This window comes from Pleurodeles waltl, chromosome 4_1 (assembly GCF_031143425.1).
Source record: "Pleurodeles waltl isolate 20211129_DDA chromosome 4_1, aPleWal1.hap1.20221129, whole genome shotgun sequence".
Classification (NCBI taxonomy): Eukaryota; Metazoa; Chordata; class Amphibia; order Caudata; family Salamandridae; genus Pleurodeles; species Pleurodeles waltl.
The window spans coordinates 573,221,621-573,245,197 of record NC_090442.1 but is presented as its reverse complement, the minus strand read 5'-3'; the positions used below and the strand labels follow the sequence as shown (position 1 = coordinate 573,245,197).

Here is a 23,577-nt window from a genome sequence, read left to right as displayed (position 1 = left end):
CTTGTGATTAAGTCTAGGAAATCTAAAGGTGCCATGACAGATATGCCGTGGATGGAAAAGGTTATTGCCTCTCGTTTGGACAATTTCAAAGCTGATTAGCTGTAGTTTACATATGCAGCTAGCTGCACTAGGCAGCTCATTGAGCTAAAGCAATCGCTGATACAAGTCTTCAAAAATTAATTGCTCAAATTAATATTTATTTTGTAGGAAGACTAAAAAAAGACAGGTCAACTTGGATACGGTGAGGTGCCCGGTGACATCTGTCATTTGATTTCAATTGAAGTGATCTCGGTATGAACGCCTTATATTTTTCTGAGATGAAATTCTGACTTACGAATTCTACAGCAAGGTTATCTCTCAAAGTATATCTTCAGTTTTTATCACAGGTAAAAATCCAAGTTTGATAAATGAAAAAAAAACGTATAACATCATTACGAGCTTGCATCTACATAACGCATTGAGACTAACACGGTGTGTGAGAGCATAACGCCTTTGCTGTGAATGCAGGATTATTTTATGCAACAGACTGCCAAGAGTCAAATGAATAGAAAACAGAAAATGTGGCATGTATATAGGGCAACGATACCTTAGCCTTCCGCTCTGTGCAAACACAGAGAAAGCTATGTACATTATATTGCGCATGTAAAGCCATCTAATGAAACAGACGTTTTTAAAGGACGTTGGGCAAGAGTGTTCCCTGGTAGTACTGGGGTCTTGACAAGATTATTATAGAAAATTAGTGCTTTTTTTTTAATCTACTCCTCTATGAGTTCAAGATAATTAGTTCACTCTACCCTGAATCTTTCTTTGACAGTTAAAAATGCTAACGAGCTCATTTCTGATGACTAAAGGGCCCAATTTGCAAATGGAATTACAAACCTTTGGTGACAAACTACGTCAGATTCTCAATGCAAACAAATTTGAATTCCTGAAAACTGAATTTACACGCGAGGATGTATGTGTTCACACATACTATTACACAAGAAGAATAAAATATTAGGTTTGAGTAGTGTGTGCACAGGCAGACACCCTCACCCCCCAACCCCGTGAAGGTTGTGGATATTCACAAACTCTTCGCGGACACATTGTCACCTTCTAACCAGAGATTTATTCCTGTCAAGGCCTGATGCAAGTCTATGTGAAGGGTTCGCATTAGGCGGAAACACTAGCAAAACTGATGAGCTACATTGGAACAAATATTTTCCCCGGAGAAACAAGCAAAAACGTTATCTAGCACTATTGTACTTAGGCATCATCTTTATGTGTGCAAAATATACACTTCCCCAAACACAACTGCAACTACAACTCCATCAAAAGTACCAGAGTGCCTGTTACAAAGCATTTCAACCGAAAGAGACATCTGTACTAGGAAGAACTTGAAATTCAACTTCATTAATGAATTTGGTTCACGAACCTGTTTAAAGTTGCCACTCCGTCTTTGTTCCCAATCCATCATGTCATGGAAAATAGGAATCATCACGTTGCGCAGATCTGGTTGGGGAATCAATGTTACTTCCAGGAAAGGGCCAATCAATGCTGGGATGAAGTGAAGTTTGTGTTCACCTGTAATACGAAAAGCATATAAAGCATATTCAATAAAATAATTTAATTTCATGACTAACTGAATAGTCAAATTGGGATTCACAGTATATCAACCATTGAGAAATAGAGTCAAGGTTAGTCTTAGATGTGGTCACCAGGAATACAGATCCACTAAGAGAACAGGAATAATTTTAAACAAAATGTATTTTCATCTGTTTCATGGTGAAGGTCATGTCAGGGTATTGGGACGACGCCAATCCCATTAGTCATGCAACTGATTTACAACTAGAACCATTCCTTTGAAAATAAAGTACAACACAATTTCAAAATGATTATGGCATTGAAAGATTAAAGGTTTTGATCTAGAGTAAAAGCCCTAAACTTCACAATCATTTTTAAAGTTATAATGGCACCTCAACTAATGTAAAGGGGACCTGCGATCAGTTAACTAATTTTTAAAAGTTTAATTGTGTGTATCAACAATAGTCACTCACTCCAAAGAATTTCAAAATAATCATACCTTTTCCAGAACAGAAACAAGCAATAGAGTCTGATCATTGAAAGCAATGCACACCAGTTGGTGTAGCGGCACGAGCTAAGGAGAAGAGGTGCTGTGCCGGCTACATGTTGTTATTGTGTGGACCCTGGTTCAAAGTGAATAGTAATTAGAGCTTTGACTGTCCGAGGATCCACCACTAGCGCCCTACCATCAAATCCAGAAGCAATGTTACATCTTTAATTAAGACCTACACTGTATGAGGTCAGAGGGTGGCAGACAGATGAACAACTGGGGACAATGAATGAATGTGAAAACCCACAGGGCAACCAGGAGCTCTGACTGAAACATGGTTTGGCACAAGGCAGCTTAAGGAGGTACAGGAATAAACAGGGAGGAACAACCGTCACACTGACCCCTCACTAGCCCCCGATGAATGTTAAAGAACAAGTTACTTACCTTAAGTAATTAATTATCTGGTAGAGACATATTCTAGTTGCAGATTCCTTACCTTAAAATTTACCCCAGGTGTCAGACTGGATCCAGAGATTTTTCTTCGAGTAGTACCCTTGCGCATCGCCAGGTAACATCGGTTGACTCAACGTCCGTTGGTGGCATCGTGGTTGCTGTGATGATGTCGCAGTCATATATAGGCGCCACCGCGGTGCGCTGACGTCAGTTTCTTTTCACGACTTTCCATGCCAGAAGCGTGAAGCCATGAAGGACACTGATGCTGGGGTGCCAGAACTAGGGCCCTAACAAGGGAAAGTCCCTATCCCTAGAAATCAGTTTGCAGAGCGGGAAGGATGGGTGGGGCGGTAAAGAATCTGCAACTAGAATATGTTTCTACCAGATAACTTGTTAACGAAGGTAAGTAACTTGTTCATCTGATAGAGACTTCTAGCTGGAGATTCCTTACATTAGAATAAATACCCAAGCAATACCATCCCAGGAGGTGGGTCTGCAAACCCAGATCATACTAAGAAGTCGTGCAGGACTGAAAGGCCAAAGTAGCCAAAGTGGCCTGCGAACCTGACTGTCCATGCAGTAGTGTTTAGTGAATGTGTGCAGGGATGCCCACATTGCTGCCTTGCAGATATCCAGGACTAGAACTCCGCACTCTAATGGAGTGGTTGTAGCAGTTGCTCTGGCAGAGTGAGAATGCAAACCCTCAAGTGGTTGCTTCTTAGCCAAAGCATAGCACATTTTGATGCAGAGAACAACGCATCTACAGATAGTCCTTTTCTGCACTGCCAGTCCTTTCCCCACACCCACATAACCAACAAAGAGTTGATAGTTCACCTGGAAATCTTTGGTACGATTAAGGCAGATCGCCAACGCTCCTTTTGGACACAAGAATTACTTAGGCCAGGTCGTTCTTCATCTTCTTGAGAACTGTGAGCAGAAGTGGTATTGGCGGAAAGCCATAGAGGAGGCCTGAGTTCCACTTGAGATGAAAAGCGTCGCAGAGCGAGTGCCGCCTTAGAAACTCTAGTACGCAAAACAGCAGACATTGTGTGTTCTCAGCAGATGCAAAGAGATCTAACAAAGGCTCTCCCCACTGTTGAAAGAGACTTGCCGCCACATCCGGATGGAGAAACCATGCATTGATGGCTGAGTTTGCCTGATCTGGTGTTCAGAGAGCCCGCCAGATGTTGAACCACCAGGGATATGCCCTGACGTTTCAACCACGCCCAGTACTTCTTGAGAAAGGGCCCATGACCACACCCGCCCTTATTTGTTGAAGCACCACATGGCAGTGGTGTTGTAGGTGAACCCCTGTACCTCTTTCCCTTTGAGAGAGGGAAGGAATGCTTTCAATGCAAGCCTGATCGCCCGAGCTCCAGAAGGTTTATGTGAAGCCCGGACTCCGCAGGAAACCAAATGCCTCTGATCTCTGCCTCCCCCACGTGGCCACCCCATCCCAGGAGTGATGCATATGTCACTACTGGTAGATCTGTATGGGGAAGGGAGAGGGATCTGCCTTTGACCTAATCGTGGTTTGAAGGCCACCACTGCAAATCTTGCGCAATTCCCTCTGAGATCTGCCATGTCAGAGAGATTCCCCTGATGCTGCGTCCACTGGAACGTCAGGTGCCACTGCAGAGCCAACATATGCCTTCTGGCATGTGGGACCATCAGGATGCAGGAGGCCATGAGGCAGAATGAGGAGTCATTCTCACCTAAACCGAGGATAGAGGCTGAAACATCGGTATCATAGCCTGAATATCCTGGACTCGCCGCTCTGCAGGATAGGCCTGAAAATTCACTGTGTCCAGACAGCTCCGATGAAAGGGAGCATTTGAGAGGGAGTCAGGCGTGACTTCAACCCATTTATAGTGAAGACCAGCGAATGCAGGAGGTCCACCATAGTCTGGAGGTGGGAGACGACAGCCTGAGGCGGGCCTGTCTTCAACAGCCAGTTGTCGAGGCAGGGGAAGACTGAAACCCCTAGCCAGCGTAGATGAGCTGCGACCACTGCCATCACTTTTGTGAACACCCCAGGGGTGCTGGTAAGGCCAAAGGGGAGCACGGTAAACTGAAAGTGCTTGTCACCTGTCACGAACCGCAAGTAACATTTGTGGGCAGGCAAGGCAGGAATGTGAAAGTAGGCATCCTGCAAGTCCAATGCTATCATCCAGTCTCCAGGGTCCAGGACAGATAGCACTTGAGCCAGAGTGAGCATTTTGAACTTCTCCTTTCTGACGAAGAGATTGAGGGACCAGAGGTCAAGCATAGGGCGGATTCCCAGTGGGGCAGGTGATGGTGAATCATGCCTCCAACTTGTCTATTATGGAGCAACAGAGTATTAAGGTTTGGAGGCTGCAGCAGGGGTGGGGGAGGGTGGTTCATGGGTGCAGTGGAGTGGACAGACTGCTGGCTCCCTGATCCACGGGAACGTTGGATCCCGCATCCTCATCCATGAAGAGGCTGGGCAGCATGCACAGCACTGTGGCTGCAGGGAACTGGACGCAGTTGGGTGCCCCTAGTGTAGTCACTAAAGTGGCAAAAAGTGGACTTGGGGGGAGGGCGAGGAGCAGAGGCAAAGCTAAGGGAACTGAGCCGTAGCCCGGGACTCCTTAAAGTGCTCAAGTCATGGGTCTGCTTTGTCTCCAAAGAGACAGATGCCATTGAAGAGAATGTCCATAAGCGATTGCTGGACATTCCCTGAAAAACCAGATGTCCTCAACCAAGCATGGCACCTTAAGGCCACCATTGACGCAACTGATCTGCCTAGTGAGTCGGTCATGGCCAGAGGACAGTGAATCTCAATCTCTCTCATCAGAAACAGCTTGGGAGAGAATGGTCCAGGCCTCCTCCGGGACCTGTGGCAGCACCTGCGCGACAGTGTGCCATAAAGTATGGGAGTAGAAGCCCAAAAGGCATGCAGTGTTCACGAACTGCAGCACCAGACTGGAGGAAGAGAATAACTTCTTCCAAAGTTAGTCCAGTTGTTTTGATTCCCTGTTTGGGGGTGCGGAAGGAAATGCGCCAGAAGAGGAAGATGCTCAAACTCTCAGGCATAGGCTGTTGGGTCAGGAACTTAGAATCGTTAGGTGCAGGCCTATGGCAGTGGGTGATTGTCCTGCTGACATGAGATCTTGTGCTGGGTTTAGACCACGCCCCCAGCAGGACATCAGTAAGGGCCTCACTGAAGGGAAAAATGGGTTCAGATGTAGAAGCCCTGGGCTGAAACACCTCATTCAGGAGGTTATTCCTGACAGCCAAGGAAGGCAGCTCGAGGCCCAGGATCTCTGCCGCTCTTCTCACCACCACTGAATATGAGGCTCCTCCTCAGTAGCCACAGAGAAAGCATGCCAGCATCAGGAGAGGTGCAAGACCACTGGTTTCACCAAATTCCTGGGGTCAGTCTACTTCAGGGTCATCTAGCTGGTATTCCAAAGGGTGCAGCCACCCCCCTCCATACCCTCACTATATCCGTACCCATAGGCATAAGGGTCAAGATTCAACCTGGGGAGGAAGGTCCCCATCAAAGTCGGAATCGACATCGGCATCGGACAATTTCATTCTGGTTCCGGGTCAGAGTCGGGAATTAGTATAGGGTCGACGTTGATCGTGGGCAAGACTGACATCAGGAGCATTGACTTCTGTACCGGCGCCAGGGAAGGTCACGATGGTACAACCAATGTTGGCGCAGATCTGGTAACAGATACTTAGGTGCCTTCTGGAGCTGAGGCCAAAGCTACAGGTGCGGAACCTGAGGAGGGCCCCGCCTACCCTACTGGGTCCAAAGGCGTCACAGGAGGGTCGGACTGCCCAAAAATTAGGCACATGGCCTCATAATATTCTATGAGTTGGGCAAGGGTGGCTCTGGTTCCCAGAGACAATGGGAGGCGCAGAGCTGACCCAGAAGCAGGCTCCAAGGATGGAGGCCTAGAGCGACGACTCTCCTCCGGTGTTGCATCGTCCGCGCAACAGGGTGAAGTCTAAGAACATTCGGTTTTTTTCGACTTCTTCTTCTTGTGACCCAAATGTCCCAAAGATTTGGAGTGGGATGAGGACGAGTGATGAAGGCTCCACGAGTGAGCTTGTGACCTTCCTCCCGAACGAGACCGGAAGCAACGCAGAGCTGAGCTCCGGGCTGCCATGCCCTTAAAGGACCGCTCTCTCAAAGCCTTTGGATTTGTGGCCTGGTACTCAGCGCACAGGTCGTGGTCGCGCTCCAGACAGCACAGGCACACGAGGTGTGCACCTGTCACTGACATGATGGGGTGACAGGAATCACATGGCTTAAATCTGGTTTTCCGGTATGACATGTTGATGCAGCTGTTGGTCAAAAAACTTCAATAAAATACCGAAAAATCTGTCAAAAAATGACTGAGGGTAGCCCTTCTCCAGATTAGGTGCATTGGCTGGAGCAGAAAGAAAAGAACTGACATCAGCGCACCAGGGAGGCGCCTATATATGACCACGACATCATCAAGGTGACAACAATGTGAACGACGGACGTGGAGTCGATTGATGCCACCTGATGGCGCGCAAGGGAACTGCATGAAGAATCATCTCCAGATTCAGTCTGATATCTGGGGAAAATTCTAAGGTAAGGAATCTCTAACTGGGAGTCAATATTGGATAAAGTGAATAATGTGAAAGTCAAGTTTACAGCACTGTTGGGCAGGCTAAATAATATGCCACTTATCACTGATGCATAGATTTCGGAACTGTGCTGTTTCTTCTACTTCCCAACTGGAAGGTAGGTTTGAGAGGCCGGAGAAGAATAAAAGAGCAGCCAATAGTAGGATGATTGAACTATCTTGGCTTTCTAAAAGAGGAAACAACCCTCAAATATCAATATTGCCCAGTTCTGTCTTTGGTGCACTAGACGTCTAAAGAATGGAAGCCATGGCACGAAGGTAGAGACTGCTGTGAGCTGGTGACACTCCAAGAAGACCACCGTGAATGAGGGTTGCAATGGGAATCTAGGAATGAAGTGGTGACACACATGAGACAGCAGGTTCTTCTGTTCCTAAATGTTAAGCTCATGACTGTATGGGTAAGGTAGTTATTTTCTTCTCAAATGTTAGACTGTAGCAAAAAAGCAATTGTTCCAAGGGTCAAAACAGGGTTTGTTAACTGTAGAGCTTAAATTAATGTCTAAAGTGCTGCTAGGTTGATGCTGGCATTGGGAGATGAACATTTGCTGGTTAGGTCTAAGCTGGTGCACATAAATTGGAATCTATAAAGGAAAAGAGAGATGAGAAATTCCATTTTCTGTTTTTAATTATTTATTAGAGGATTAATGCTTAACAGCATACTGTACAGAAAGAAGAAAACACAATAGGAATACAAACAAACAAAGGCCATTTCATTACAGGCAACAATTGTATTGGTACTTGCACTACAAGGTCGCAATGACAACATGCGCTCTCATAAATCATGTGTCTGTTAAGGTGAGTCTGTCATGGTTAACAGGTAGGCAGAACAGGGTTCCCATATGTTTTTGGGTGTGAGGTTTCTAGTAGTTCTTCATCATATGTTTCTAATTGCTCTTTTCATGAGAACATGTCTGAGAGGCACTGCTGCTTCATGGGTGTCTACAATTTACCCCAGCATAACCCTACCTGTCTTTTAGCCATTACCAACACCTTTGTTGCCAGTTTATTGCAGTTGTGCTGCAACGTGGAGAGGCATTGAGTGGAGTAGAGTGTTGCAGAGTGGAATGGCGTTGAGTAGAGAGGCACAGCGTGGCATAAAGTGGAATACACTGGCATAGAGTGTCATGATGAAGAGAGAGTTCGCGTAGCGTGCAGTGTTGAGGAGTGGAGCAGATTGTCAGAGTGCAGTGACGTAGAGTGGAGGGAGTGATATGGCGCTGAGTGGAGAGGCATACAGGGGAGTAGAGTGTTGTGTAATGTCATAGAATGAAGGAGCGGAGAGTGAAGGAATGAAGAGTGTCATGAAGTAGAGTGAAGTGACGAAGAGGGGAGTAATGTAGCATCATAGCATAGAGTGGAGCAAAGTGGCATACAGTGTCACAGAGTGGAGTGGCATACAGTAGAGCAAAGTAGCACAGAGTGTAATAGAGTGGAGTGGCCTACAGTGTCGTAGAGAGGGGTGTTGTAGAGTCGAGTGGCATAGAGTGAAGTACAGCGGCATTGAGTAGAGTTGAATTAAGTAGAATGTCAGAGTAGAGAAAAGTAGAGTGAGGGACGTACAGAGTGGAGGCATAGATTGGGGTGGTGTGGAGTGGAGTTGCATATGGTGGAGAGCATAAAGTGGGATGGCGTAGAGAAGGGTGGTGTAGGGTGGCATGGAGAGGAGTAGAGTGTCAGTGTGCTGTGGAGTTGAGTGTACTCGAGTTGACTGGCGTAGAGTAGAGTGAAGTATCAAAGAGTGGAGTTGAAAAGAGTGGGGTATGCACTGTGTGGCAGAGCAATGCCATTACAGACAACTCATTTTCAATGACCATTATGTTTTCACAGACACACAGTTATACTGATAAAACTATACAACACACAAGTGATGATGTGTGGAAATGGCATCACCAAGCATATTGATTTGTTTTGATCATAATAGAAGATCGGTTTCCACCATAGTTCAGAATGACAAAAAGTGCTTAATTCTGCTTTCCTAACTGTGATATATTCCGAAATATTTGCACAGTTCATTTGCAGACATTAAATTGTGCTTGGTCCCAGATAATAACATCCTACAGCCTTTCATTTCACATCATTACCCAGCAGAATTGTCACATAAATCTTTTCACTTTGAAGTCAGGGCAAGAAAAGTAAACACTAAGCGGGTCATTCCGACCCTGGCGGTCGGTGGCCGCCAGGGCCACCGACCACGGGAGCACCGCCAACAGGCTGGCGGTGCTCCTACGAGCATTCTGACCGCGGCGGTTTAGCCGCGGTCAGACGCGGAAAGCCAGCGGTCTCCCGCTGACTTTCCGCCGCTCGTAGGAATCCTCCATGGCTGCGGAGCGCGCTCCGCAGCCATGGAGGATTCCGACTCCCCCTCCCGCCATCCAGTTCCTGGCGGTTCTCCCGCCGGGAACCGGATGGCGGGAGGGGGAGTCGCGGGGCCCCTGGGGGCCCCTGCCGTGCCCATGCCTATGGCATGGGCACGGCAGGGGCCCCCGTAAGAGGGCCCCTAAAAGTATTTCAGTGTCTGCAAAGCAGACACTGAAATACGCGACGGGTGCAACTGCACCCGTCGCACCTTCCCACTCCGCCGGCTCTATTATGAGCCGGCGTCATCGTGGGAAGGGAGTTTTCCCCTGGGCTGGCGGGCGGTCTTGCGAAGACCGCCCGCCAGCCCAGGGGAAAACTCGGAATACCCTCCGCGGTCTTTCGACCGCGGAGCGGTATTTCGGAGGGGGGAAGTCTGGCGGGCGGCCTCCGCCGCCCGTCAGACTCAGAATGAGGGCCTAAGTTCTCTCAGAAGACACAGCCTGACAGTTGACTTCTGTCTCTGAATGTACAGTAAATGTGACACAATAAGAACAAAATGTAAAGGCCTGATTACAGAAAGCAAGCACTCGTAGAAGAATACAAGAAGTGTAGGTGAACAGGCTATGCTCACAGGAGTGGCAAAGACACTCTAGACAGCCTAAAACAAATAAAGCCAGGTGATAGAAAGCAAGCAAATGTAAGTTACAAAGCCAATGGAAAGCAACGGGCAGAATGCATTTCCAGGGATGCTTTCAGAATATCTCCAAGACGTCTTTAGCAATCTAGGCTTCGACCTAAAAAAACAGACATCGAAACGGGTCTCTATCTGGTCCTATTATTCATGTCATTAATTTTGCAGGCGAAAATACACTGATCGATTTCTGAATAATGAATGTAAAAAACGATAAGATAATGCATGTCAGTGATTTAGTTCCTGTTTGTAGTTCACGTTTTATTTGATCTTGCTTCCAATAGAAGTGTTAGCTAGTTCCAGAATTTTGTGTTACTTTATTTTTTTCGTGTAGTGCATACTTTCAAATGAATCACCTCTCAGTATTCATAACATGCCACAACTAGAGCTTTTAAGTTGATGCTGAAAACAGGGCTAGCTTGTCACGGTACATGTCAGTGTGTCAAAAAGGGGTTCATAATACATGGTCATCCAATCATTGACCTCTCTGCAGAGCACACAGATCAGTGATCAGTTATTCCAGTTGCAATGGTGACTGTGTAAATGTGTGTGAAGCGGGTACACAGTTTTCAAAATATTGACAAGGTTAAAGTTAAAGGAATTGCAGTGTTTACAGGGAAGTTGGTGAGTTGTGTGTTTGGGAAGTGGTGAGGTGAAGGAGATGCAAGGAAGTGCATTCAGAAGAGTGTGCTGAAGAGGAAAGCGATTACGAGTGAGATATGCAAATGAACGCAATGTGGAGCAAAAAATGGCATACTTGCAAAACCAGAGTGATTGAGGGCCAGATGTAGGAACCGTTTTGCATGTCGCAAACTGCGAAAACCGCAGTTTGCGACATGCAAAACGGCCATCGCGATGCTGATTCACATTTTGCGAGTCGGCACCGCAATGCAGAATTGCTTTGTGACCGTGAAAGCGGTCGCAAAGCAATTCGCAGTTAACAACCACTTGAAGTGGGTGGTAACTCATTCGCAAATGGGAAGGGGTCCCCATGGGACCCCATCCCCTTTGTGAATGTCGCTGAAAATATTTTTTCAGAGCAGGCAGTGGTCCAACGGACCACTGCCTACTTTGAAAAAATGAAACCAAATGGTTTCATTATTTTTTTGTATTGCAATTCGTTTTCCTTTAAGGAAAACGGGCTGCAATTCAAAACAAAAAAAACTGCTTTATTAAAAAAGCAGTCACAGACATGGAGGTCTGCTGTCTAGGGACTCGCTATGGCGTCTGAGACACCTTTCTGCATACAATTTTGCGAGTTGCAAATTGCGAGTCGGTCTGACTCGCAATTTGCAAGTCGCAAAATTGTAGATTACTACATCTGGCCCTGAGACACTAGCTCTTCCACAGCCCTCAGTAATGTTTAATTCAGTTTCACAAGGTAATAATTGAAACATTGTCATATTAATTATTTGCACCAAAATCATTATTGTTACTCATTTATCTTAAACAGTTAACAACCGTATAGGAGGCCCACATCCCTGTCGAGTTTTAGGAGTTTGTCAGTTGGTGTGCCGTATATCTGGATGCAAAAACAGAAAGCTCAAATAGGAACCACAATATCGGCTGGGGGAGGGCACTATGTGAGAATCATTTAAATGCAGTTTGCTTGTATAAGCCACCCCCCCATTTCCATAGGCCTCAGCCCCGTTAGGGACCCCCACACTTTTCCATCCTACTTACAGCCCCGAATACATCGGAGTCCCAGGGACTCAGAAATGAACACGACATTTCGCTGCAATTGTGCAGCGGTGACAGACAGCTGAATCGTCTCATTTCGCCACCAATAAAGGACATGTGGAACTATATTTGTGTCTTTTGATAGGCACTTGGTAGTTTTGTATGTACGGTACAATAGACACATAACAAACGGTAACAAAAATTCAGTTATTTACCATAATCAATGGGGGAACTGAATGAGAAGACCTGGAAAGATCATTTCAGCACAGGTAATAGCCATTTCATATGAAGTATATTTAGGCTAATTTAACAGGGCGCGTATTCCCTTCTGAGAGGACTCCCACTTACCAAGGCGTTCAATTTCCGTTCCCTCTCTGCCATCTGGCACCCGATTCCTCGGAGTCAGCATCGGTGAGTCAGATACAGATGCACTCTGGAGAGGAAACAGCTGACTACTCAAATCCCATGACATTGACTTGAAAATGATGGCATTCAACGATAAACTGGAGCGTCCAAATAGCTAGCTTGACTGCATGCAAAGTAACCTGCCCCCAACGAGGCCGGACAGTTCTATGCAGTCAACAACGAAGCGCATAAACGTATAACGCATTTGTCAAGCCACAGCCATGTTCTAACTTTCCACCGACGGCTCTCTCCCAGGCAGATGGATTAGCTACGTAAGATATCAGTGTGGGTTCACCTGCTTTTGTTTAATAAAATCAAGATTAAAACGGAGTTGATCTCGTTTGTGCATCCTGGTAAATTCTCAGTGATGTCGTGGTTCAGCAAGGTAGTTTGGAGGAAGACAAGACAATCCCTACTCCCAACAATGTGATCGACTAGTTCCCTCCTTTTTATTGATTAAATTGACTGATTTCTTTAATAGTTTATAGAGCACGGCTAAAGCCTAGGTGCAATAGAGCAATTTACATGGATCGTCAACAGCGATTACAAAAGATGATAGCAGTATAGTTGAGGAACAATTACCAGTATGTATACAGCAGAGAGCACAAGTAGAATATATACAAACAAGCAGAGCTTGAAATGGAAAAATTAAACTGCAGATACTCTGTGCCGGTACTCTCCAATTAAAAGTATTACGTTTTTGTTGAGATGTGCCGGTACTCTCCCTCTCAAAATAAAAAAGTGCCGGTACTCAGTACCGGACAGTACCGGCCCATTTAAAGCAATGCAAATAAGCAAGTTAATACTGAAACTAAAGTGTATACACAACCACCTTCCAAAGGGATTCAAGAAGCCGACCCTTTACTATAGCGATGAAAGTAAAGGTCCAACAGATGGGGGGTGAGAGGGAAGGGGTGTCACATTTTTTTGAATGCCGGAAAGGAGGAGCATTACAGTCTGCGAAAGACTGAGTTATGGTGTTTTTTTGTTGAGGGCTGGAGTTTCGAGCGAAAAGGTGTTTGAACTACGAAGCTGGCAAGAGCCTCCTGAGAGCCTTGATTGGAAAGTGTACCAAGCACCTAATTTTGAAAGTGAAACTATTCTCAATAGGAAGCCAGCTCAAATAGAGCAGGATTGGTGCTAAATGGGATTTCTTCATCTCATCCAAAATGCACACTAATTTACTTCCTTTTGGTAACAATATTTCTGGGAGATACGTGAATCTTCGCACAGATTCCACATCTTATGAATATCCTTGAGGAGGCAGACTGGATCGGAAACCTTTTATCCCAGCAACGGCTCTCGTACCTTGCCTGGTGGTGCCACGCGGCCTCAGCGGAAACTCCACCTGCCCAACCGTCACAGCGGAGTTTGTTCCTGGTACTTTTTCAGGCATGTAGAAAAGAACTGAGAAGCAGCAGTGACAGCAACAACAATAACAAGCATTTACAATGCAACGGGTCTCGCGTTTGCTCATGTTAGAGTTGATCGTGTTGTAAACTCTTAACCCGACTTTTCACCTATCGGGCAAAAGTGCATTTATGTACATAACCAGAAAAAGTGAAATTAACTATGTAAAGCGCTCGACTTTTGCCAAGCGATATCGCGCTCGTAAATTAGAGAAAAAGAAGTCCACGAGCCTGATGGAAAACAGCGAGCCTCGCATGTTTTATGTACTTGGTCGATGCGCTCGAGGAGGGCTAGCCACCGGAAAAGGCATGACGTATGCGTGCCTTTCAACTAATGAAAGCAAGCAGATTTTATTAGGCAAGCCCACGAACCAATAAAAAACACTGACGTGAAGTTGACAGGGCTCCGAGCCCTTTTCTAAATACTAAAGCGTCTCGCTGCGATACGCATGCGCGAGCGCATGCAACGCAGACTCAACCCTAATAATGATAACATGAGACGCTTGCAGACCTTGGGTTCTAACTATTCGGTGCACTAACTCCTCAGGGTGGAAGGAGGTTGTAGATGAATCCACAGGAAGAATACCTATCCACGAGAAGAAAATGTTACTTACATTCGGTAAAACACACAATCTTCCCACAGATTGTTTACTTTGGGTCAGATGTATGACCCTCTGGTCGCAAAGTGCGACCAGTATCTTTACAACCAGTGTGGGCTTTACAAACTGCACTATGTACTGATAGATCTATTCACAAACTGTAAATTGTAATGGGTCACAATCCAACCTACCTAATAAAAAATGAGGTCATAAATAGAAACTCACTATAATTCCTGGCCATCACAGGAATGGTGGTCTACAGGGGTCAGGAAACCACCATACCGGTGATCGCTATTAAAATATATATTTATTTTTTAAATGCAGCTTTTTTTCTTAAAGGAAACAGGGCTGCATTTAAAAAATAAACAAGCTATTAATTACCTTGAGAGTAGACAGTGGCCCTCCCCAACAACCTTTTTTTAACATTCAAAAAGGGGAAGAGAACTCCTTCCCTTTTGCAAATGGGTTACCACCCCCACTTGGGGGGAGAGTGTTCTCCAACTTTTAGTGGCTACATACGGATCGGAATCCCTATTTGAAAAGGATGCGTATAACACTACTCCTCTAAATAGTCATTTCTTATCTAACTGCAAACTCATTTTAGGAGCCAGTCAAAAAGTAACAAACACATAAAATGGGTCAGTACATTACAGACAGAAATTTTGCAGTTGCAGACTCCGAATTTGAGCCATGTGAGCACAAAAGTGCTTTGTACATCTGGTCCTTTATGATTTACCTCTCGAGGCTGGTCAGTAAACCTTGCAATAGCACTTCTGTGCTGCCAGCGGGCCTCACGCAGCACCAGCTACAACCCCACCTCTGGACATGACATCACCGGAGTACACTAGACCCCAAATGGTATGCTAGGACCAGTTCGTTTTTCATTACACAGGAGCAGAGTGAGGAACCGAGAAGAGAGCAATGACAACCAAAATATAGCACATAGCATGTTTGAATGCCTTGAGATCTTTCAAGTCACATCTCCTCAGGGGAGGAGGGCAGAGGTGAGAATTGTTGTGAAGACTGTGTATCTAATTGAAATATTGCTACAACGGGTAAGCAGTTTTTTTCTGATGGAGACATCTTTCGAGAGATTCCACACCTCATGAATGAGTCCCAAAGCAATACCTTTTTAGGAGATGAGACTGAGTAGTTCCAGTTAACCAATGAAGTCAACAATGCTCAGGCAACAAGAAAGCTCAGGCAAAGTATCTGTCACTGCGTGCTTGAGACATGGGGCAGTAGTGATTGGTAAAAGTATGCAAAGATGATCATGTATTTACCTCTTAGGTGTTGGCAACTGGAGACCTCCAGGGATCTTTGTAGGCCAAGACATAGCAGATCTTGATACAGAGGGTAGACCAGAGTGAAACTGTGCATTTGGTGATGGCCTTGGCTTCTCAGCTCCCAAATAATTAATCATTTGTGCTAAAGTGATAAGTGTGGTCAATATAGTAAGATAGTGCATATCTGGGTCCCGTTTATGAAGTTCTTCCATCTGATAAGATGTGCAGAAGAGAAGAAAGATGGAAGATTAACAAATTGACCTAAATGAAGTGCAGAAACCACAGTGGGTGAAGAGTTGTGCTGGAACAAAGGACAAACATTTCAGGATAAAAAATGTAGAAGTTTGACAATTTGATATAACCTGAACTTCTCCAACCCTACACGCTGAAATTACTGCCACCAACACAGCTGTCTTCATTTTTCAAAGTAAGAAGTGGAACTAGACAACTGTACATCAGCTCAAAAGGAGATTCCATTCAAAAAAGTGTTTAAATATAATTTTTTATGCGTTTTGTGCTGATTGCAGTGGTGACCACCACTGGTGGGTGGTGACTCCTTGTTTTTGTAATTATCTCCTTGAGTCTTGCCGTCAAAAGTGGGGGCGGTGGCCGGAGGGGCAGGCATCTCCACTAGCTGGGATGCCCTGGGGTGCTGTAACAAAAGGCATGAGCCTTTGAGGCTCACCGCCAGGTGTTACAGTTCCTGCACAGGGAGGTGAGAAGCACCTCCACCCAGTGCAGGCTTTGTTCCTGTCCTCAGACAGCACAAAGGCTCTCACCCCAGGGGGGTAGAAACTCATCTCAGTGGCGGGCTGGCACAGACCAGTCAGTCCTGCACTGAAGGATTAGGTAAAATACAGGGGGCATCTTCTAAGATGCCCTCTGTGTGCATTTTGTAATAAATCCAACACTGGCATCAGTGTGGGTTTATTATTCTAAGAAGTTTGATACCAAACTTCCCAGTTTTCAGTGTAGCCATTATGGTGCTGTGGAGTTCATTTTTGACAAACTCCCAGACCATGTACTTAATATGGCCACACTGTACTTACAATGTCTAAGAATGGACTTGGACACTGTAGGGGCATATTGCTCATGCAGCTATGCCCTCACCTGTGGTATAGTGCACCCTGCCTTAGGGCTGTAAGGCCTGCTAGAGGGGTGACATACCTATGCCACAGGCAGTATTTTGTGTGCATAGCACCCTGAGGGGGATGCCATGTCGACTTTGCCTTTTTCTCCCCACCAACACACACAATCTGCAATGGCAATGTGCCTGTGTTAGGTGAGGGGTCCCTTAGGGTGGCACAACACATGCTGCAGCCCTTAGGGACCTTCCATGGTCACAGGGCCCTTGGTACCACTGGTACCTTTTACAAGGGACTTATCGGTGGGCCAGGGGTGTGCCAATTGTGGAAACAATGGTACATTTTTAGTGAAAGAACACTGGTGCTGGGGCCTGGTTAGCAGGGTCCCAGCACACTTCTCAGTCAGGTCACCATCAATATCAGGCAAAAGGTGGGGGGGTAACTGCAACAGGGAGACATTTTCCTACAGTCAGGATTTACAGACAAGTATGGAGGTTTTGAGGAAAGGGTCTGAAGCTCACTCACCCTGCGAGCAGAGGTGATAGCGACCAGAAAGACAGTTTTGAAGGTAAGGAGCCGCAAGGGAAAATTATGCATTGGCTCAAAGGGGGTACACATCAAATAAGTAATTACCAGATTAAGATCCAACTGAGGCATGATAAATGGAGTGGGAGGGAATAAGTGGGTGAGCCCTTTTAAGAACCTACTCACAATAGGAGATTTAAAGAGTGAGGGCTGATCAGGAAGCCTAAGAAAGGCAGAAATGGCAGATAAATCCCCTTTAAGGCTGCCCAAAGCAGAGCCCTGCTGTGCTAAAGAAAGAATGAACAGAAGAACCTCTGACAGAGGGGCAGAAAGGGGATCAACAGATTTGTTGGTACACCATGCCACAAATTTATTCCGACAGGCATATACAGTTTTAGTCGATGGACGCCTGGCTGCCAAAATAACATTGCAGACCTCGGTGGAAGGGCAAAAGCCGTCAACTGTTGCTGCTCAATCTCCACTCATGAAGGCGGAGGTTGGACAGGTTCGGGTGAAGAACCGTCGCCTGGTGCTGCGACAGAAGATCTGCCCGAAGAGGCAGTCTGAGTGGAGGATCGATGGACATGCTCAATAGCTCTGGATACCCCTCTCTTCAAGGCCAGTCCGGAACCACCAAGATAACTTGGGCCTGGTCATTTTAGATTTTCTTGAGAACTCTGGGCAGAAGAGGGATAGGCGCGAAGGCGTAAAGGAGGCCTGAGCTCCACTCGAGACGAAAAAGCATTGCCGAGCAAGTGCCGCCTTGGAAACTCCAACGCGCCTAACGCGTTCTCTGCGGAGGTGAACAGATCTAACCAAGGCTCTCCCCACTGCTGAAAGAGACCTTGCGCCACCTCCGGATGGAGATGCCATTCGTGATCGGCTGTGCATCGATGACTGAGTTTGCCTGCTCTGGAGTTGAGGGAGCCCGCAAGATGTTGAACCATCAGGGTAATGCCATTATGTTCCAGCCATGTCCAGAGGCATAGTGCCTCCTGACAAAGGGTCCAGGACCCTACTCCACCCTCTTTGTTGGAGTACCACATGGCAGTAGTATTGTCCGTGACCACCTGCACTACTTTCCCTTTAAAAGATGGAAGAAATGCTTTAAACGCAAGCCTGATCGCCCGGAGCTCCAGCAGATTTATATAGAGTCCGGTCTCCGCCGGAGACCGGAGGCCTCTGATCTCCGCCTCTCGCATGTGGCCGCCCCAACCGAGAAGTGACGTATCTGTCACTATAGAGAGATCTGGTTGGGGAAGGGAGAGGGATCTGCTGTGGACCCAATTTGGATTCAAAAGCTATCACTGCAGGTCTTTCGCAGTTCCCTCTGAAATCTGAACCAGGTCAGATAGATTCCCCTGACGCAGCGCCCACTGGAACTTCAGGCCCCACTGCAGAGCCCGCATATGCCATCTGGCATGCGTGACTAGCAGGATGCAGGAGGCCATGAGGCCCAGCAGCCTCAGAGTCAATTGCACCGAAACCCAAGACCAAGGCCGAAAGATCGGAATCATAGCCTTAATGTCTTGGACTCATTTGTCAGGAGGATAAGCCCGATATTGCACTGTGTCCAGAACTGCCCAATAAAAGGGAGCGACAGAGGGAGTCAGGTGTGACTTCAGCACGTTGACAGTGAAACCCAGCATGTGCAGAAGGTTCGCCGTAGTCTGAAGGAGGGAGACGACTTTCTGGGGCGAGTCCGCCTTCAACAGCCAGTCGTCGAAGTAGGGGAAGACTGAGACCCCCAACCTGCGCAGATGAGCTCCAACCACCGCCATCACTTTGGTGAACACCCGAGGGGCGCTGGTAAGGCCAAAGGGGAGCACGGTAAACTGAAAGTGCTCGTCATCTACCACGAATCGTAGGTAACGTTTGTGGGCAGGCAGGATGGGATTATGGAACTAAGCATCCTGCAAGTCCAACGCTACCATCCAGTCTCCTGGGTCTAAGGCAGACAGAACCTAAGCCAGGGTGAGCATTTTGAATTTCTCCTTCTTGAGGAAGTAGTTCAGGTCCGAAGGTCTAGGAGAGGACGTAGGCCCTTGCCCTTCTTTGGTATCAGAAAGTAGCGGGAATACCAATCACGACCTACTTCTGGCACAGGGACCTTTTCTATAGCTCCCTTGGCCAAGAGAGCCACGACTTCCTGGCGGGAAGCGTCAAATGATCCTCCGGAAGGTGATGGAAGGATGGTGGCATGTGTGGTGGATCAGATTCGAAAGGGAGGGAGTACCCCTACCGAATGATATGCAAAACCCACCCGTCCGTGGTGATATGTTCCCAGTGGGGCAGGTGATGGCGAATCCTGTCGCCAACTGGGCAAGAGTGAGGGGACGGACTATGAGGGTTTGAAGCGGGGGCAGAGGTGGACTGGACAGATCGCTGGTTCCCTGTCCCACGGCCACGTGGGCTTCCGTGTCCTCGGCCACATATAGGCTGGCCAGCATGCGTGGCACGGTGGCTGTGTGGAGGACGCGACAGGGCGCCCCTTCCGTGTCCACTAAAGGGGTGAAAAGCGGACTGTGGTGGGCGAGTGGCTGAGGAAAGACCGAGGGACCGAGCCGTAGCCCAGGAATCCTTGTAAATTGCTCCAAGGATGTGTCCGCTTTGTCTCCGAAGAGACGTTTGCCATCAAAGGGCTTGTCCATGAGTGACTGTTGGACAACCCCCCAGAAACCAGAAGTTCATAACCAGGCGTGGCTCCGTAAGGCCACTGTTGTTGCAACCGATCTGCCCAGACAGTCGGTCGTATCTAGCCCACAACACATTGTGAACTTTTCCGCATCTCTCCCATCGTTCACTGCTTGGGAGACGATAGCAGGGGCCTCCTCCGGTATCTGCAGCAGGACTTGCGCAACCATATCCCACAGGGAGTGGGTAGAATGGCCCAAAAGGCATGTGGTGTTCACAGACCACAGCGCTAGACTAGAGGAAGAAAACAACTTCTTGCCAAACTGTTCCAGCCTTTTGGATTCCCTATCCGGGGGTGCGGAAGGGAACGCGCCTGAAGAAGAGGAAGCCTGGATAACAAAACTCTCAGGCGTGGGGTGTTGGGACAGGAATTTAGGGTCGTTCGGAGTGGGCAGATGGCGGCGTGTGATAGCCCTATTCACAGGAGCCCCTGTGTTGGGTTCGGACCATGTACCCAAAAGGACATCGGTGAGGGCCTCATTGAATGGTAAAAGGGGTTCTGAAGTAGAATCCCCAGGCTGAAGCACCTCTGTCAGGAGATTAGACCTGAACTCTACAGTAGGAAGATCGAAGCCGAGGACCTCAGCTTCCCTATTGACCACCATACCATAAGTTGCACTCTCTGCCGTAGCCACGGTAGGAGGAGACAGCATGCCAGCATCAGGAGAAGTATCTAGACCACTAGCTTCGCCTAATTCCTGTGCCCAGTCCATAGCAGTGTCATCCTGGTATTCATAAGGGTCCAGGGACCCCTCAGAATCCTCCCCATATTCGTTCCCATAGGAAAAAGGGTCCGAATCTGACCTGGGGCGAATAGGCCCCACCGAAGCCGAAGGTGGCGTCGGCTGATGTCGCTCCGACTCCAAGTCGTCGGGGATAAGAATCGGGTCGATGCTGATAGTGGGCACCACCGACATTGGGAGCGTCGTTAATCAGCCCGGCGCCGGGGAAGGTCTCGAGGGTGCGACCGGTGCGGATCCGCGCACGGATCCGGAGGTGACTTCGGTGGCCGGGGCCGAAGCCGCCGGCCTAGAACCCAAAGGCCCCTCAGCCGAACCTCTTGGGCCCGAAGGCACCGTATTGGGGTCGGCCTGCCCAAAAATGAGGCACATGGACTTGTAAAACTCTTTTAGTTGGGCGGGGGTCGCTCCGGCTCTGGGAAACTCGGAGAAGCGCGGAGCCAATCCAGATGCAGGCTCCGAGGACGGAGGGCTAGTGCGTGGACGCTCTTCCCGCATCGCGTCAGCCGAGCAACGGGGCAAAGTCGGAGAGCGATGGGACTTCTTCAACTTCTTCTTCTTCTTACCTTGACCTGAGGATTTAGAAGACGACGAGTGGTGATGACTCCGTGACCGATCTCGAGACCTTCCTCTCAAGCGAGAGCGGGACCTACGCGGAGTCGAAGTCCGGGTCGTCATCAGCTTTAGTGACTGCTCCCTCAAAGCCTTTGGGTGCATGGCCCAACATTCGGAACACGACTTTGTCTGTAGTGCCTTGAGCGCGACCACGACCCAAACGCGATGAGGATCCGTCACCCTCATTGTCCGATGGCTGGCCTCAGAAGGCTTGTTCCCAGTCTTCGGGGACATCCTCGACGCACCAAGTTCGTACACAAAAAACTCGACAAAACGGTCAATTCGGCCCAAAAATAGCCGCGGGTAGCTCTTCTCCCGATCAGCGCGTGGCGCGGAAAGAAAAGAACTGATGTCACTGCGCGAGGCGTCTATGTACTACTCCCAACATCATGGCAACCATGACGCCTACGACGCCTGCGGAGTCGACCGACGCCACCTACCGACGCGCAAGGGTATTACTCGAAGAAAAATCTCCGGATCCAGTCTAACGCCTGCGGGGAAAATTGTGAGGTGAGGAATCTGCAACTAGAAGTCTCTATCATATATCTTTGGTGAGTCAAACTGATTTGTTTAATTTGAAATACTGATGGACATTTCAACGCAGGTCAGTCTACAGCATTTCTCTGAGCAGCCCTGAGCAGACCTTTGCAGCTTCCAGAGGTTGCCCTGATGCTTGCTGATTTGGATATCTTGCTGATGAAGATTCCCTGAATGCTGTATCCCTTGGTGAGGTATCTTCCTCTCTGCAAGATGCCCTATTAAGATTTAGTAATCCTTTTTACTTGCCCCATCAGAAGACTTGTGTCTGAGCTTCTGATTTGCTGACACTTTCTCTTTTTACTTATTTTCTGTCAAACTTATTTAGCGTTTTAAGTCAGAGATTATCTTTTTCAAAATTATTTTTGCCCTTTTGTGTGTTTTGTATTTTGCTAACGTGTTGTTCCCCACACACATATTTCCCTGATTTGGTTAGTTGTAGGGTTGACCTGTGCTCAGCCAAAGATAATTGACTCTGCTACATTTGATTCGACTAATTATTGTAAATTCTGAGCAGTGAGTAATATCTGTGTCTGAGATATTCCTATTGATATTGTGTATTATTCTTCTTGAATGCTTAGTTTTAATAATTTTTGTTCACCTGAATTTATTCAGACACCTTGGGCAACCCTTAGTGATTATGTATCTTTATATTTTTATTTTGCCCACTGTCATCATGATTTTGAGCTTGTAGCTGTAATAAATATTTTAACTTTATTCCTGATTGGAGTTTTTCTTTGGTGGTCAGATTGGTCATGGTGTCTAAATTGAGGTATTGCTGACATTTTGTTGATGGCTCACTGCACTACTTACTGTGTCCAAAGGTCAGTCAACCTCAGTAAGCATTTGATTCCTGTGAAGGATAAAAAATGCATTCACAATAATGATGTTGGGGCCCTACCCTGAACCTTAGGTAATATCTGGGAGTCGGAATGAGCAGATGGAAAAAGGTATACTGGAGATCTAAGGATGGCAACCAGTTTCCTGAATCTAGGGCAAAAAATAATTGGCTCTTAGACAGTATCTTAAACTTGTTAGCCGAACGAAAAAATTCAGAAGGTGTGAGATTCAAAATGGGTCTCAGACCTCTATCCTTCTTGGGACCAAAACGTAAAGGGAATGGAAACTGTCAGTTGGTTTTGACAGTTTCTACAGGGAGAAACATGTAGGTCTGGAAGGCCTGTCACACTGCAAAGTCCAAGGTTGACTGAAGCAAAGAATTTTTATTCAGATAGTCCAGCCTTTTAAACACTCAGTCTAGTAAATTCATGGGAACAGCATTTGGGTATTTGGACCTTTTTAAATCATGGCAAGTAAAAATCTGCTGGAAGGCAAGCGTTGTAGGTAAGAATTCAGGAATGGAAAATGACCAGCTTAATACAGCAAAAAAGTAGAAAACCTAAGTCAGGGCAAATTCAGGGAACCTTAGGTGGGGAAAACTCACAGGTCTGACCTTTTCAAAAAGGAAGCAAACCAACATCAGAAGCAGAAAGAGTTGTGATAATATTCAATTCAATCTAGAGGTCACTTTGCTTAAAATATTGGATAATTAAAGAGGAGCTATTCTAATACAGTCTGTGGGCTTGGGGTGACTCTTCTTCATTGTGGTGAGGCTTTCTTTGTTTATATACTGTTAATCCTTGTAGGCATTGTTGGGATCTAAACAACCTGGATAACAAGCTTGTCAGGTAGGGCAGTAGTAACAGAGAAAGGAGCACATTGTGCTGGAATTTGTTGAAGCATTTACTAAACTAGTCATAACGCAAGTACCTCACAACACACTGCACTGGTTCACATGTGAAAGGGTGATGTGGTGGCAGAAGAGCTAAGTCACATGCATACAATCCTTGCTGAGAAG

At 47.0% G+C, this 23,577-nt stretch overlaps 1 protein-coding gene across 2 annotated transcripts in view; it reads right to left on the bottom strand.

Annotated features, from left to right (window-relative positions):
- DOCK4 (dedicator of cytokinesis 4) overlaps positions 1 to 23,577 on the bottom strand; it is a 1,300,588-nt gene that overhangs the window by 285,362 nt on the left and 991,649 nt on the right. For both annotated transcript variants that reach the window (XM_069228963.1, XM_069228964.1), the window contains exon 31: positions 1,415 to 1,563. In XM_069228963.1, coding sequence (XP_069085064.1) covers positions 1,415 to 1,563 — 149 coding nt within the window. The remainder of the gene's footprint in view (positions 1 to 1,414; positions 1,564 to 23,577) is intronic.